Here is a 16647-nt window from a genome sequence, read left to right as displayed (position 1 = left end):
TTAGTTCAGCATGGTGAAGATGGGGTGGGAGGAAGGAATGACTTACTTTTGCGCCTCGGCAGCACCCCACCCCCACCTTAGAAGATGAGGAGGTCCTGCGGCCCCTGCTCATGAAAGAGCTTGCTTTCATTGGCTCTGTGCTCACCATTCATCCCCTGCCTGGCGGGCTTGAGGATATGGCTATCTAGAGGTGATGCAGGGGGCTGTACCTCGGGGCTGGCATCTTAATGACTTGACTTGGCCGGCTCTCAGAACAGCCCCATTCAGAGAGAGTTCACTCCCTGCGCAGTTGGCTGGTTCAGTCTCTGTCCATAGAGTTCTCTTGTTCACACTGCAGGAGGAAATGGAGGTTTCCAATTGGGAAGCTGCCTTCCCAACACTTTAACTCTTCCCTGAGGGGAAGAGGAGCTGCAGAGAATGAACTGAAACCTACACTGGCCCAGCGGCCACTCTGGGAGTGGCATGGTATGGGGCCTGGGGCAGGGGCTGTGGACCAAGGCAGCTGGGGTACTTTTCTTTCCTCCCTGAGGTGGAAAGGAGAGTAAAAGGCCACTCGATTTGTCCTTAAGATCAATTTGCAGATATTTGCTCAGTTTGTCTCTCTCCAGAACCAAGGCCCTGTAAAGGCCACACGAAAGTAGATCAACCCTCTGTGCCGCGATAGTCCATATGGCAGCAGGACATTTGCACAGAAAAGCCAGCAAGACAGGGCAGCCTTTAATAATGGCCAGTGAGGAATGTGGGCAGGAAGTGCCATGAAGAAGAGAGCTGGGACATGGGCGAGGTGGGGGCAAGGATGCTCTAGGGGGACTAGGACCTGAGCCGAGCCTGAGAGATGGGTTTTTACAAAACAGGAAGGGATGAGATAACAGAAGTAGGGAGTAAAGAGACATCAAAATGAAGTCTCACCAAGAAAGGTGCAGAAAGAATAGGACTCTTCCTGGAAGAAGAGAAGACCTGACTTAGACTTCAGGTGCCTCTGGATAAGGACGGCATCAGGGCAGCCCTGACATTGCCAGATGACATCTTCATGGTGTCTTTGGTCTCAAGACCTCATGGGTCCCTGGGTTTCTTTCCTCTGTGAGGTGACAGAGCAGCAACAGCATCTGGGAAGTTGTCCAAATGCAGAACCCCAGGCTCCAGCCCAGGCCTCCTGAATCAGAAACTTATTAGAACAAGATCCCAGGTGATTTGTGTGTACAAAGTTGAGAAGTGCTGGTCTGTGTGACTCCACAAGCGACCATCACCAGCTTTAGTTTAGATCCCAGCTTTTTTTGCACCAAAGACTTCCCAAGTGGAAACCTCTTATTCTAATTATGTGTTGGATTAGAATTCCTAGGATCTAGAATAGTGAATGGATTTGAGGAATTTGCAGAATAGAAATCCTTGAAGTGACTTTAATCCAAGGTCTCTACTTTGTACTATTTGTGCTTTAGAGGACACCAAAATAACAGAGGGTGGGGTCCTTTCCCAGAAGAATGTGTTGTCTACTTGGGGGTGAAATAAAGGGAGAGCAACCCAGGCTGACTGTGCAGGATGGAATCTCTGGAGTGAGTTTCCCCAGAGAAGGCAGGTAAGGCCTTCCTGGAGAAAATGAATTTGTAGGATGAGATGAGAGAGGAGCAACTTTAGGCCAAGGAGATGAAGGGGGAGTGTTCCAGGGAGCCTGTGGGGAGGGGCTGCAGCAGAGCCAGGTCTTAGGTGCCGTGGGGGGTGACCACTGCTCCCCACTGCTCTGCATAAAGTGTCATGCTGCATGTTTTACATGTTGGGCACTTTTTTAAAAAAATCCTACTGCCGTGCAGTTTTCTTAGTTGAAGGCACTGTTGTAGGAACACATGCTGGATGATTTGAGCCAAACCACAGATTGTTCCGTTGGTTGCTTGTGGAATTCAAAGCAAGAAGGCTGCTGGTGAGCAGAAACTCTAAGGGAAACCCCAAGATCTGATCTAGTAACCACTGGGGCATGGAGAATACCTTCAGGCCCCCAGGAAATGGCCCCAAGAATGGTCCAGTGAAAAGGAACTGTTGCCTGTGGCATCTAAGCACTGTCAGCAAACAAGTATCTCCTCTTTTCTGTCCAGACATCTTCAAGCAAAAGAAACTACCCCTCCCAGGGCTCTTTTGCCTTTGAAACTCTGACCTGGGACAAGAGCTTTTCCCTCTTGCTGCTTCCCAGGCCAAGAGGGTTTCTTTCCAAAGTTCTATCAGATGAAATGTCCTTAGAGTGCTTCACCCCCACATGCCCAGGTCAGCATGGTCCTCTGGCCCTGCAGGAAGGGACTACTTATTAGCTTTTGGGGGAAGGTTGTCTGATTACAAAACAGAGTGTGGGATTTAGCATCAAATGATACAGGTGTGTGCGCTGGCTCCACCCCGGATGAGTGCTGGGCATGGACTGACATCCTGGGGATGTCACTTAGGATGGCCGTATCTACCTCACAAGACCGTTACAGGATTAAATCAGAGGCAGTCGGCTGAGAGTTCTTTAATAAGAGGGAGGGAAGCATTGCCTGTGGCTGTGTGCTGGATGTAGCAGCAGCAGCATCTCAGCTTGCTGAGGTTCATTAGTCCCTTAACCAGAGCCTGCATGGTGAGGAGAGTTGGGCAGTAGTGGATGTAACAGGCTGCAGAGGGCCTGCTTTCTGTCCCTTTTCATGGGTGAAGATGCTACCAAGTCTTCTCTAGAAATAACTGCACAGGGTGTGGAGAGGGGGGGAAGATGGAAGGAACACCAGTTTTACATTGGAGGAGGCGGTCCCACTGACCCTCGGGTGGCCATCTCTCAGGGCTGGATTAGCATCCCCAGCAGCCTCCAGTTTCAGTACAGCTGGTCGTCTCTCTTCAGATGTTTTAACTTGAATACAAGTGAAAAAAGAAGGCTAAGGAGCAGGTGCCTAGGGAGGGAACAGGATGAGCCAAGGCTCAAGGAAGAGTGTGCACATTCTGCTGTCCTTGCAACCCCTCTTCTGGCTCTGTATTCAATAATGGGGATCCTGGTCCTGAGGATGCTGAGGTTGCCAAATCCATCTATTCGACATTCACAGGGGGTTCAGTGTGAGGCAGCTGTGGGGAACTGGCAGGAAGTTGCATGCATGTCAGTTCTTAGGATAAGTAAGTTAGAAAGCAATACCTGATGCAAAGGTAGTCAGTGTACTGTTACTCATAACAGCACAATTGAAAAACAGCACGGGAATGGTAAAATGCATCATGATCCATTTATAATATGATATTGCTGGCAGTTATCAATATTTTGAAAGAAATTTAATAGTGTGACATGTTAAGTAAACAAAGTGCAAATCCAGTGAAATGTCTTTAGACCTTTCTGTATTTTCAAAGTTACCTACACCAAATATGTGTTACCCGTATCCCCATCAAAATGTTTTAAGTGACAAAATGCGTTTTTATTTATTTATTTATTTATTTATTTTTAGTTGCGAATGGAAACACAATGCCTTTGTTTCATTTTATTATTTATTTTTATGTGGTGCTGAGGATAGAACCCAGTGCCTCACATGTGCTAGGCAAGTGCTCTACCACTGAGCCACAACCCCAGCCCTCAAAATGTTTTTTTAAAAAGAAAAGATCTACTAGGAAAAGCTGGTTTATGATATCCATGTAGTAAAAGTCATTTTCCAATTGAATGTCTAGCACAGGTTGACAGTGAGTTTTCTGACCAGGTGTCCTTGAAAAATTCAGATCTCAGGAGTTTTGTCCTGCTCCATATATTCCCATTATCTTTCTAAGCCTCAGTTTTCCTTCTCTTTAAAATGGGAATAATGACGACTGCTTATTCTATACTATTGTGTGAGATTTACTTATATATAGATTTATTTATAAAGTGCTTTGCAAACTGTAACATGTGTCACAAATGTAAAGTGTATTATTCACTAGTAGTTTAAATAAAAACACCCTACTGTCTTAGTCTGTTCAGACTGCTATAACAAAATGCCATAAACTGAGGACTTATGAACAACAGAGGTTATCTCTCACATATTCAGAGGCTGAGCTGTCCAAAATCAAGGCAGCAGCTGACTCAGTGTCTGATGAAGGCCTGCTTCCTGGTTTCCAGAATGGCACCTTCTGTGTCCCCACATGGTGGAAGGGGTGAGGGATCTCTCTTGGACCTCTTTTATGAGGGCCATGTTCCCATTCATGAGGACTCCACCCTCAAGCCCTAATCACATTTCAAAGGCCCCACCTTCAAATACCCTTGCATTGGGAGTAAGGATTTCAACCTACAAATTTGGCAGGGGGACACAAACATTCAGAGCAGAGCACTCCTCAGGCTTGGACTTGGTGGAACCAGCATAGGGACAGTTTGTCATGGCTACTTCTGTCTATACAATTTTCCCAGCAGAAATGGGGACTCCACTTGTCCCCAGATGATGTAAGGAGCTGGGTATCTGCAGCCCCAGATGAGCTGCTTGGTAATTGAATCTGCTGCTCTTCTCCAAGGCTGCCTGGAACAGAGGAGGCCAGCAGATAAGCATCTGCAGTCAGCCCCGAGCAGAATTGACCATTAGAGGGCCAAGTCGGGGGAGACCCAGACATTACTGTCAGCTGTGAATGCAGTCCAGGCCCACTGCTCCAGGGACTCTGACCCTCAGAGTATGTCATGCAGCTGGGGGCTCGTCCCTGAGGAGGGGAGTTTGGGAGGTCAGGGTGTGAGACACGTTCCAGGACCTTTCCTTCAGGGAAGGGGCAGGTGAAAGCCTCTGCCCCCACTTGAGCTACATCAGCCCTCATGTCTGCCCTCTCTTTGTTCCCTCTTTAAGGATGTGTGAGGTGTTGGTCTGTGTTGTTAGTCTTCTCTTTCAGGACAGAGACCATGACCCTCACAAGAGCTGTGTACATTCAAGCATATTGATGCTTTTTCTCCCCTTGTCCATGTCTGTCTAATCTGCTCCATTCCTCCTGAATTTGCTCATGTAATGTTTTCTGTTGTGACTGCTGCAGCAGGGATACCTTCCCTCCCCCAATTGCTGCTGGCTTTGGACAAACACCAGAATGTTTGCAGAAAGTTGGCCCCTGGAACAACACCTCCGTCTAAAACATCTCTCCATCCTTTGGAATTGCTCTCGGAACCAAGGCTATTCTTCAGAATACCTTTCATCGTGGCAAAATCCTATCATATGAGGGCACATTTAATCCTTTTCAATAACCAGGGGTCATCCACAGGCTGTCCAGTGACTAAAGGGTGGGTAAACTGGAGAAGATTGTTTGGGGTTTCAAACAATAGCATTCTACAAATCTGGTGATTTTCTCATGTGGTTCTGAAATTAATGCTAAAAAGACCTCCCAAAATATAGAGCAGTGGTCACCACACCAGAATAAAGTTATAGCCTTTTCCTGGAGTGGCTATTTTAAAGGGTGGCCACCTTTTATGTGACATCTATTTCAAATCTCTGTCCCGTTATTTTCACCTCCCTCTTTCTGTAGTCATAGCATCTGGTAAAGTGATGGTCCCACTAGCTGCTGTTTGGCTGGACATGGTGAATGCAGACACAGGGCTTGGCAGAGAAAAAGGATTTGATTAGGTTCTAGAAGTAGACCTGGGTTTCATTGTCCTGTAGATGTGTGATATTAAGCTCAGAAATTTGTGTTTATCAACCTTCCAGGTGATTCTGATGCAGGCTAGGATTGAGAACCACTGTTCTGCAGAAACGGGACCAATAACACTGCATAATTTAAGCAAGGATCAAATGGAATTGTTTAGGAAGTGCATCTTACCCCAACACTCCATAAATGCCAGTTTTCTTTTCCTCCTCCATCTTTGAGAAAACTCATAATGTCGCTGTTTACATCTGCAAAGACACTTAACTTCAAATTCTACCAAAACAAACCAACAACAACAACCAGTTTTAAATTCCTGATGCCCAGCTTACACTATCAACTATCAAATCAAAACTATCAGGGGGGCTGGGGAGATAGCTCAGTTGGTAGAGTGCTTGCCTTGCAAGCAGAAGGCCCTGGGTTCAATCCCCAGCACCGCAAAAAAAAAAAAAAAAGAAAGAAAAAAAAAAAAAACTATCAAATAAGAAATTCTGGGCACCAGTTTTTTAAGGCTCCTTTGCTGATTTCAGTGAACAGCCATGATTGAGAACCATGGCCTTGGTTCTGTTGTAATTTAATCTGTGAACCAACTGACTGCCAAATATGGGGCCGCCATCAGGCAGCCCTTGTGCTGAAGTCACACAGCCCCTTCGAAGGGACTCTAGGCCCTTCCCAATTGCATTTGACCTTCGCTTCCTCTGTTCACAGTCGTCCGTGAGTGGGCTCAGTCTTAGAACTTCTCCACCACCCAGAAGACTGATCCAAGCTGGCTTCATTACTTCAGTCTGTCTCACTGACCTGTTGAAATCCATTCTACTTCTAAGTCATTTAACCTTATGGGGCAATGGGCATATGGCTTTGATACCCTGATAGCCACAGTCATTAAGCATCTGAGTCCTAATTACTCTAAAGGTCAGGAGTCTACAACTAGTTAAGCAACCAGCCTCTCTGGTATAGCTAATGACATCTGGGACCTCTCCAGGCTGTGTCTACCTGGAGTTTCGAAGCCAGGACCCTCTTGACCAAGAGCAGATTATGGTCAATTAGTGACTCAAGCAGAATCCACAAACCACGCTCGGAACAGTGACCCAAAAGCTACATGAACTCTGGGTAAAGAAGATTTTCCTGGATGAGTAGCACATATAGTGGGCTCTTCATATTCTCAGGTTCCACATCCTCTGATTCAACCAACCACAGACTGAAAATATTTGGGAAAAAATTGTGTCAGTAGTAAATAGGTGCAAACTTTTTCTTCTTGTTATTCCCTAATCAACACAGTATAACAACATTCCCATAGCACTCACATTGTATTGACATTTTCAGTAATCTAGAGGTGATTTAAAGTGTATGGAAGGTTATCTGTAGGTTCTAAGTAAGTGCTACACTATTTAATATATAGGGCTTGAGCATCTTTGGATTTCTATATCCATGGGGGCGGGGGCCTTCTCTGACACTTGAGGGACTGCGGGGCCTGCCAATTTTCTTGGACAGTTTTGTTTTCTCTTTTGACTGACTGGTCCTAAAGTGTTTGCTTCCTTGCATCAGAATCAGATAGTTCAGAGTCATGTGGGTTTCCAACTTGGGGAGAGTCAGCACAAAATTGTGCATAAAAACCTTAAGGCCAAAAAAAAAAAAAAAAAAAACCACACCCCAAATCAGAAACTGCTTGTTCCTCAACTGTGGTGTGATTAGATAGTGTAACAGGGTTGTTTTTATGGAGCACTGTGGAGTCACATCTGATAACACCCACCACACACCAGCCCTGCAGTGACGGGCTGCCTCTGCGAAGTCCCACAGCACTGATTCCCCTTCTTCTTTTTCCTCACTGCCGTTCGAACTCCAGTGTTGGCTCTGAACCCTCCGCTAAGGGTCTGGGTCTTTTCCTAGGAGAATGGGTGTCACTTCAAGGCAGAGCTGCCCCATTTTCTGCCCCATCACTGGATCATTTCCAGATTTTAGCCTTCCTCTTTTTCTCATCGTATAAACCAGCCTCTGATTTGTAGGAAAGTATCTAACACAGCACTGGACATACCCTAATCATACAATAAATAGTTTCCTTGCTGCCAGTGGGAAAGCCTTTGATTTTGGACCCAGAACAACTAGGTTTGAGATATCTTTTAGCAAATCATTTAATATTTCTGAATCTTTACATTCTTGTCTATCAAATGGGGACAACAGTTCCTGTCTCTTAGGGTTGTTGTGAAAATCAAATGAGATTTTACTGTGCAAAACAGTGCTTTCTGAACCCCTAAAACATTATAAGGGCATTGTTATTGATCCTTCTAGGTCCAACCAAACTCTGGTTCCTCTGAGTAGCCTGCCCTGATTTGTCCTGTAACCCTCTAGAGTGTGTGTTGCTGTGCTTATTTCTGTGGTTAATGAGACATTTCAGGTTGTTGGCTCCCTTTTGGCCAGCCTATTCTTGGAGAACAAGGAGTCGTATACCTTACTCCTCTCCAGTAACTGCAGGGTACTGTAAACACTTCTGTGTGTGCATAAGGACGTAGTAAACCAGGACCAGATTTAGGTCATGTGCTCCATATGCCAAAAATTGTGTAGGAGCTCCCTGTGGAAGCCAGAGAGCCACCAAGAAGCCTAGGAGGAGGAACTTAGGAGGAAAAAAAAAAACAAAACAATTTGGAGTAAGCAATTTCAGAGCCTTTTCTAATGACTTACAAAATTTAGGATAAAATGTCTTCTTAAGAGAAACCAACGAATTCTAACATGCAGAGAAGAAATCTGATCTATTGCAATTAATTCTAGGATCCCTCTAGGAAGAGAAAAGAAAGGGCTAGTATTTTAGGAAATGAAATACCTCACTGACCTAAGAAGATTCAGCAACGTGTCACAAAGAATAGGTCAGTATCAACCTGCCAAGGCGACCCTCCTCCCCAAGATGGCTTATCTGGTGATGAAAAACAGGCATTATGGCCAAAGTCTGAATGTGACTAATGCTCTGATTAGCCAGATAATGGGTCATTATTATCTGCCATGATACTTTCCATTGTTATAGAACTTTCTACTGCTTCCACACTCATCCCATTTGATCCTGACAAAATAAAACCTGGGATTCTTACCATTTTATAGATGAGGGTATTAGAGCACAGAGAATATATTTTATTGTCCAAAATCAGATAGCTAGATAGAATTGTGGGCAATGTATGACAACACACTTCACCTAGCCTCCAGCCCCCCACCCATAGCGACTGTAGCGGGAAGCCAAGTGCATATGTACCAGCTGGAGGTCTTACCTTTTCCTTAATGATAATTATTCTTATTCTTCATTGTTGCTAATTAAATATTGCAGTATTACAGATTTTTCTCTGTTCTTCCAAGAGTCAACATTAGACAGACATCTCTGGGCTGTGTTAAGGTTAATGAGATAATCTAATTAAAGTCACACTAGACCTGGGGTGCAACTGTAAAAACAAGGTAGCTAAAACAAGTGCATAACTTTCAGACCAAGAGGCTGCCTAAAGCTCTCAATCTTTCCTTTTCTAAATATTAAGATGTTGTCATTTCTTTATTTCTTGCTAAAACCACTCTCTCCTCCAGTTAAGCAGTTAAAAAAAAAAAACACAACATTGACCTAGGGAGACCAGGGTTCTAACCCTAATTCTGCCACTAGTTACTTGATTGCCCAGGCAGTTACTTAACCTACTTTGGATCTCAGTTTCTAGATCTCTGAAATGGGGACATTAGCAATGCGTGTCTTTCCCTCTCTCCAGGGTTGCCAGGATGGAGTTAGACAGGGGGCACCTGAATCATAGGACTGCGATGTGTCTGCTCTTTGACTATAAACCCCCAAGGACTCATGGTGGCATTGGCTTTGTGATGTTGGGAAAGTGACGTAAGAGGGCTGAGTCTCAGTTTCCACATCTGTAAGTTGTGCAAACAAGACCTTCCAAGTTGTGTTGGTAAGAAGAGTATATAGAGGTCCTGAGTGTAAGGTTTTTGGTGCAGCAGCAGCCACATGAGTAGGTATCTGCTACCGTTGGTGTGGTTGAAGGAGCATGGCAGGACTCAGGGCTCCATTGCACTGTTGGAACACTGACTCCAGATTCCCTCTTCCCTCCTGGGCTTTTCCTCTGCTTTGCATGCACTTCTCTGGGAATGGGGCAATGGCCATCAGCGAAGGGAAGCAGTGTGCTGAGATCTCTTCCCCAGGGATGGCTTCTCTAGATGCCCCTAGTGAGGGGGATGTGTGTTGATGATGCTTGTGTCAGGAAATGTGAGGGTCAGTGCTAGAGAGTGGACATCAATACCTTTTACCTGGCTCTCGTGACCCAGCCACATGATGTATATGCAAGGTTAGTATCCCACCGCCTTTCCATCTTCCCTTCCTATGCCGCAGTCCCTGAAAATCTTTAACTGCTCCCCATCAAAAGTCAGGATTAAAATGCAAATGCAAAGGACTAACATGCAAACTGTCTTTCAAGTCTGGTCACAAAAGCGAAACTACCCTAAGGCAGGTTCTGAGAAGGAGGGATGAATGGGGTACAGGGCAGGAGTCCTGAGAGTTGGAAGCCAGGGAGGAAGGAGGGAGTGAGGGTTAGTTAAACAGAAAAGGGAGGACAAGAAAAAGTTTCACAATTTTCTGAAGGAGCATTCTGACTGTCAGCAGCTGTCCTGCAGTCTGAGTGTGTGTTGCTTAATCCATCCAGGGAGCTGGATGTTCTGTCTTTGTAAATGAAATTTGTCGTAAAGTCAAAGCAGTGCTTCTGCCCCAAATCTTGAGGGGTTTGAGAGATGTGTCAAAATGAGTTCTCTGTGAATCCCCCAAAATGAGTTCTCTGCCCAGATAACAGACTGCAAAGCCAAACAAAAAGAGAAGCAACCCTCATTTGGGAAATCTCAGAAGGCAGCAGAGAGTGAACAAGATGGAGCTGATTGGATGGAGGCCTTGAGAGGTTGAGCTTGCATTGAACACTTTTTTAAAAAATTAAAAAGCAAGCTTCTTTGCTACACAAACAATTTAAGCTATTTATGGAAACATAAGAAAATATAGATAAACCCTAAGAAAAGAAAATCTCCACTACCCTGCAACGGCTAACAGTTTTGAGGAAAGAGAGACAGCAAGTCACTGTTGGTCAAGTGCCTGGATTCTGGGGCCCATCTGTTCAGTGCAAAACCCCACTTCCCTATTTACCTGTTAACAGCTACAGGTGAATTATTTAGCCTCTATGGGCCCCTTTCCTCATCTATAATTTAGGGGCGACAATACCTACTTCCAAGGATAACTGTGTGAATTAGAGAAGCTTATATAGTACTATTTCAGGTAATACCTAGTAATCAGTGATCACTCTAATAAGTTATTATTTTTATCATGTTTCTGAACATTTTCCTATATAATATAGAGGAAATACAATATATAATATATAAATTTCTATGAAAATAGAATTGTCCTATGTCATTTTGGAATTTTTTTACTCCTGTTAATCTTTTCACGGACAGATATTTTATTTATAACAGTGGCTGTTTACAGTTGGGATAGGCCTGGTGCTAATATTTTACATAAATAAATGATCACATTTAGTTCTCACAATAACCCTGTGCAATGTGTGCAGTTATTACCATTTTACAGATGAGGAAACCGAAGCTAAACTATTCAAATAATTGAAGCTCGCCAGGGTAGCAAGCAGAGAAGTTAGAATGCCAGCCTAGACATTCTGGCTTTTAAACTTGCTAGAACTCAAAGACCCAGGGTTTCTTTAGGACTTCTCAAAAGAGGCAGATTTTGGTGTCTATCATCTTTCCTTCCTCCACGCTGTGGCAAAGACAACAATGAGCACTGGAAACTTAATCCAGCAGCAGGGTCTGGAGATAAAATGCATTTTATCTTTGCACCCATTCTTTTTTAGCTCTTGACAGGCGTGCTCTTTGGGACTCCAGGCTGACGTGTGTCTAGATAGCAGTTCTTCTCGGGCTAGAGGGCATTTTCAAGTTCTGCTGTGGAAATCACTCTCTGATATGAAATGGGATATGAGGCTTCACTTTTTCTGAGTGTATCTTATCCAGAAAGAGAATCTCGAGATGGTTTTTCATCTTGTTCTCTAGAGCTTTTGACCTCTGGGCCACTGGCCACAGCTTCTTCACCCTTCCCTGCCCGTCCCTACACATGGACCCCTGTTCCCAGATAACCCAGGGCCAGGGCCAAGGCATTCCCAGTTAGTTCACTTCATCGGCGAGTCTTTGTGGTTACCCTCCCCATATTGAAGTGCTGTGTGGGATGCTATGGGAATGGCAGAGGAGGGAGGCGGTGGGGAGATGCCAACGTCCATGCATGCAGAGCCAACGACGTACAGTAGGCAGCAGGCTGCCAGCCACCAGTGTGGGCCCGGATTGATTCTGCGGGAGAGTCTGGCTGCACTGTTCTGGGGGGTCCCTGGCCACACCTGGACGAGGGGTGTGACAGGGTGATGGTGAACTTTTAAGGACTAACGCCTGGTCTCTCAATTTAGGAGCAGCTCGGAGAGGAGAAAGGAGAAGTCCCGGGATGCTGCGAGGTGCCGGCGCAGCAAGGAGACAGAGGTCTTCTACGAGCTGGCCCACGAGCTGCCCCTGCCCCACAGCGTGAGCTCCCACCTGGACAAGGCCTCCATCATGCGCCTGGCCATCAGCTTCCTGAGAACACACAAGCTCCTGTCCTCAGGTGAGGGTGGTAGGTCCCCGAGCTGGCACAGAGGCCAGCCTTGCCAGCACGTCCCTACACACGGGAGTCCCCAGGGTGCTAGAAGTGCGAAGCCTTCCTCTCAGACACCCCACTCTGCAGATGCCCTCCCACAGCATCAGTGTCCTTTTCCCTCATGTCAGACATCTCTCCAGCTATGACCTATGTGAATACAGCTAGGGGAGGAGGACAGGGTCAGGACCCAGCAAACGGAAGTGACGGGGAGAGAGGGGACTGGGAGACCAAGAATGGCTTCATTGACTTCCCCGTTCTGTTGCATCTGCCTGCAGAAAACATTTTTCCCCTGTCTTCCAGATAGGCATGGTGGTGTGCCCATTCAATCTGTTCCCTCTTTCTAGCCAGTTCAGCCAAGCACATCATTTGGCCTCTCTGAACCTTAGCTTCCTCACCTGTAAAATGGGATTAAACATGGTTACTGCACAGGGTGCCTGTGAGAACCAATTAGAACAATGGCCTAGCTGTCATTCCCACTGGGGAGCCTCTGGCCAATGACCATCTCATGTGTCATCCTCCCTAGCAAGCCCATAAACTCTCACCCTCCCTAGTATCTCTGTAACTCATAGTTCACAGAACATTCTTTTTTCTCAGAGAGTTACATTCTTCAAAAACCATTTCCTGTTGGTCCTGACCAGGAAGAGACAGCCCGAGAAGTTTTCCAGTTCCAGATCCTATGTGACCATTTCCTCTAGTCTGTCTGTCCTGTAAGGACACTGGGCAGCATCCGAGGGGGTCAGTGTGGAGGAGGCAGTCAGGGAGGATGGGGGCTTTTGTGGTTCGTTTTTGGTTTTCCTGCTTGAGTGTGGTACCTTGGAGACAAGCTGGTTCTGCCATCCTATTATAAAGCCCCTACTCTGGGAAAGAAGCCCCTAGCAGAGGGAATCCAGTGTGAGGTAGGGAGACCAGACCAGTCTGTGCTATTCTGGGCCCCGAACACAGGAAGGATATGGGGGAAAGACCTTCAGCGGGGAGAATCAGGACTCAGAGGGCCCAAGGATTAGAGGGTGAGCCTGTGTCGCGGAACTGAATATGCAGTCTCAGTCTCGGAAAAGAGCCAGCGGTGTGGGGGGAGCGCTGAGGGGAGAGGCAATCTCTACAAACAAAGCAAGGCCATGGCAGACTCAGTCACAGACGCTCCAGAAAGAAGGAACGAAGAGCCAAAGCCCAACAAAGCTGGCATTGCCTGATAAAAGAAAGGATCCTAGGGATGCTGTTGAAAGACACTTGTGTCCCTCTTTCTTTTAAAGATGCTTTCCTTTTCCGGAAGCTGAGGACAGCGTCTGGTAGTAGGGGAATCATCTTACTGTAGACACAGAGTAGGCAGTGGCAGATTTAACGACTAGGTGGCGACCCTTCCCACACCCCTACTTCCCTGCCATGGTACCTGAAATTCTGCTCTTCGACTTTAATTCCTCTAGACTAACCATTGCTTTCATCAGGACCACCCCTTCCTCTACCAACAGAGAGCCTCTGAGCCTCTCAGTCCTAGGATGTCTCTCTGACTACATTTGGATTTGTTGTGTTTCTCCTTGTTTCACCGACAGTGAGGCATAGAAATTCACACATATTTAGCACCTGGTCAATCTGTACCTGGAATGCAAGTCCTTTTGAGAAGGCAGATATGCGATCACAGAAGGATTCTGCAAACCTGGTCAGACAAAGATGTGGATAAGGACTGAGGGGCTTCAGGGATGGAACCAAAGTCAAAGGGAGACACTTAGGAACTGATCAGGGCTGGCCTGAGTGGTGGGTGCTCAGGGGATCCTTCCACATGAAGAGAGTTGTTCCTGTCTTCCCTCCTGGTGTCTGTACTCACCCCCATGGAAGCCTAGTTGTCCTTCTCAGTAGTTCAGAGATTGTTTTAGGGTCCCAGGTTGGGGGCTGGGCCCTCTGCCTCCATGTGTGCTGGTGTGAACCCCTGCATGCTAGACACTCCCATGGAGACAGGACCAGAGTGACCTTAGCGGGATGTCACACATCCTAGCTCAGAAGCTGCTGAGCATTTTGGACACAAACTGCCTACCTTCTGGCTAGGCTCAACCCTAGACTGACCAGAACCCTCAGCACATCAGCTCTGGGCTTCTCTGTCCCAAGGGAAGAAATGACAGAAAAGGATAAAAAGTTTCTACTCTGGGCCATTCAATGTCCTTGAGGGAGAAGCCCTCATAGAACAAGCGCCACCAGAGGAGGAGGAGATGGCTCTCAGCTCCCTCTTTTCTCCATGCCTCTCTCAATCTCCTGTCAGACATTCTCTGGACCAGTGTTGAAACCATTTTCAGAAATTGTATGTGAGACAGGCTCTTTTTCTTTTTAAATCTTAGTTTGCTCTTTTAGTATTTGGTGCATAATGGAAAGAAATACAGAATTGGCGAGAAGACAGCTCTGCGTTGGAATCTCTGGGTGACTGTCTTTTCTCTCTGCAGCCTTGTAAATACTCCTCTCGGAGGGCCTTAATTTCCTCATCTGCACAAAGGCAACAATGGTCCTTACCTGCAGTGTTGCTAGGGGACAAGGTGATATAAAAAAGGCCATATCCTCTAGCCTGCTCAATAAGCTGTAATTTAGAAATTTTAAAAAATCAGATGAACAAGTACATCAATTTGTAATAAGAATAGGCTTCTGGTGACATGATGTAAAAGAAAACCCAGGGCAAACCCTTCCTGTCCTCATACCCACCTTTCAACAGTTTCTGTTAAAACGCAAAGTTGCCACGCTTTTCCAAGTCAAATCATTAGTTCATTATTTGAGCATTTTGATGAAGGTGAGCAAGCACTGATTTTGGCTCACTTTATAATAGGAAATAGCTGGTTGCATATCTCAAAGTTCAAAAGGCTAAAAAATACCAAGTCTGGCTTTAGAAAAGTTTCTTCTTTACTTAGTAACATGCTTCCCTTTGATTTTCACAGTAGGCTGTTGTGTGTGGGAATGTTGGAGAGGAAACCTTAATGTTGAGAAATTCAGGCTGTGGGTCGGGGCCACCGATCGAGATTCGTATCACAGGAAGCAAACTGAAACAATAGCTTTATGATATTTGCTCCACGCTGGGCTGAGGACAGAACACTCTGACGGGAACACCAGAGAAAATACCACTTGATTGTCTTAAATCCTCTTTCAAGATGAGCCCCTCAAGCTAGGACCAAAGGAGGTCACTTCTACATTCTGAGGGCTTTAAACAACAGTAAATACACAAAATAGGCTCTTTCTACTCTAAAATTGATTTTGGGCTTCCCCAAACTCGAACATGGTGACATCAAATTCATTCTCAGTAGAGCTGGGATCAACACAAAGCAGGTTTCTAAAGAGAACTGTCCAATTTATTTTTGATTCATTGGCCCTTGCTCAGTGAAGATGTAGTCTTAACTGGAGATTATGATTTCCTGATCTCTAGGCCACTAAGGGAAAGACATTAAAATGTGGAACATGTCATTTTAACCAAGTAACCATGACTCTTCCATGCAGGAAAAGTGGGATAGAGAGAGCAAAGCTGTGGAGGCAGATAGAACTCCTTCCTGGTGCCCTCATATGCCCCACTTTCAGACTTATTTTTCCTGGCTTTCACCCCTACTTTTTTACAGCCCCACCCACTCCAAATCAAGGGCTTTTTCTGTCCTGTTTGGAAGGAGGCCAATGAGCTGATTCATGTGAGGCTGTTAATGGCAAGAGCAGCTAACGTACATTCTCTCCTAGAAATACTGACCTTGTTCAGATCATTCCTTTAACTTAAACCAAAGAAGTCTGTTGAGTCTGTAGGTATTTGCTGTACCCAGCCTGTGCTACATCTTTTAAAAGGCAATACGTACAGGGAAGATAGGATAAACAGATATGTAAAGAACAAGGACATGAATCTCCAGTGGTGGACTTCCAGGACTCACTGGGAGCCCAGCAAGATCAGGTAGGATACACACCTTCGGTCAAAGGTGTGGATGGCCCAAGCCTGCTTATGTTAGTGCCTAAGGGATGGCAGATGATCCGACAGGTGATTTCCTTGTGTCTTGATTGGCACTGCATTTACAGTCAGTACACCCAGGACAAACTGGGGACAGTGATGGCTCTATGTGCTGGAAGGATTGGAGGATAGAAACCAGATTAGGCAAAACCTTTGAAAGGAAAGACCCTGCAATGATAACTGAGTACCAAGCACATCTGAAGCAGGAAGGCCATACCAGGACAGTTTTAAGAATAGTCAAAGCAGTCCCGGAACTTCCCAGAGTAGGACTCCCAGAGGAAAAGGGACCCCTGTGGGGCATTGTAGCCAGCACTCTGACCAGCAGAACCATGGGGACAGCCTGGTCTCAGAGACTGAGGTAGGAGGTGACTGCTCTGCCACCCTGTTCCACTCACCCCAGACGCCCAACTCCTTTGGTGTCCCTCCCCACATGGGCGGGGCTGCCTGAAGGAAATGA

At 45.9% G+C, this 16647-nt stretch overlaps 1 protein-coding gene across 1 annotated transcript in view; it reads left to right on the top strand.

Annotated features, from left to right (window-relative positions):
* The window catches only part of Epas1 (endothelial PAS domain protein 1), an 83536-nt gene that overhangs the window by 32208 nt on the left and 34681 nt on the right, over positions 1–16647 (top strand). The window contains exon 2 of the mRNA XM_047522981.1: positions 12018–12208. Within this exon, the coding sequence (XP_047378937.1) occupies positions 12018–12208 (191 nt within the window). The remainder of the gene's footprint in view (positions 1–12017; positions 12209–16647) is intronic.

This window comes from Sciurus carolinensis, chromosome 13, assembly GCF_902686445.1.
Source record: "Sciurus carolinensis chromosome 13, mSciCar1.2, whole genome shotgun sequence".
NCBI lineage: Eukaryota > Metazoa > Chordata > Mammalia > Rodentia > Sciuridae > Sciurus > Sciurus carolinensis.
The sequence above is the reverse complement of the archived record's forward strand: the minus strand, read 5'-3'. Positions and strand labels throughout refer to the sequence as shown.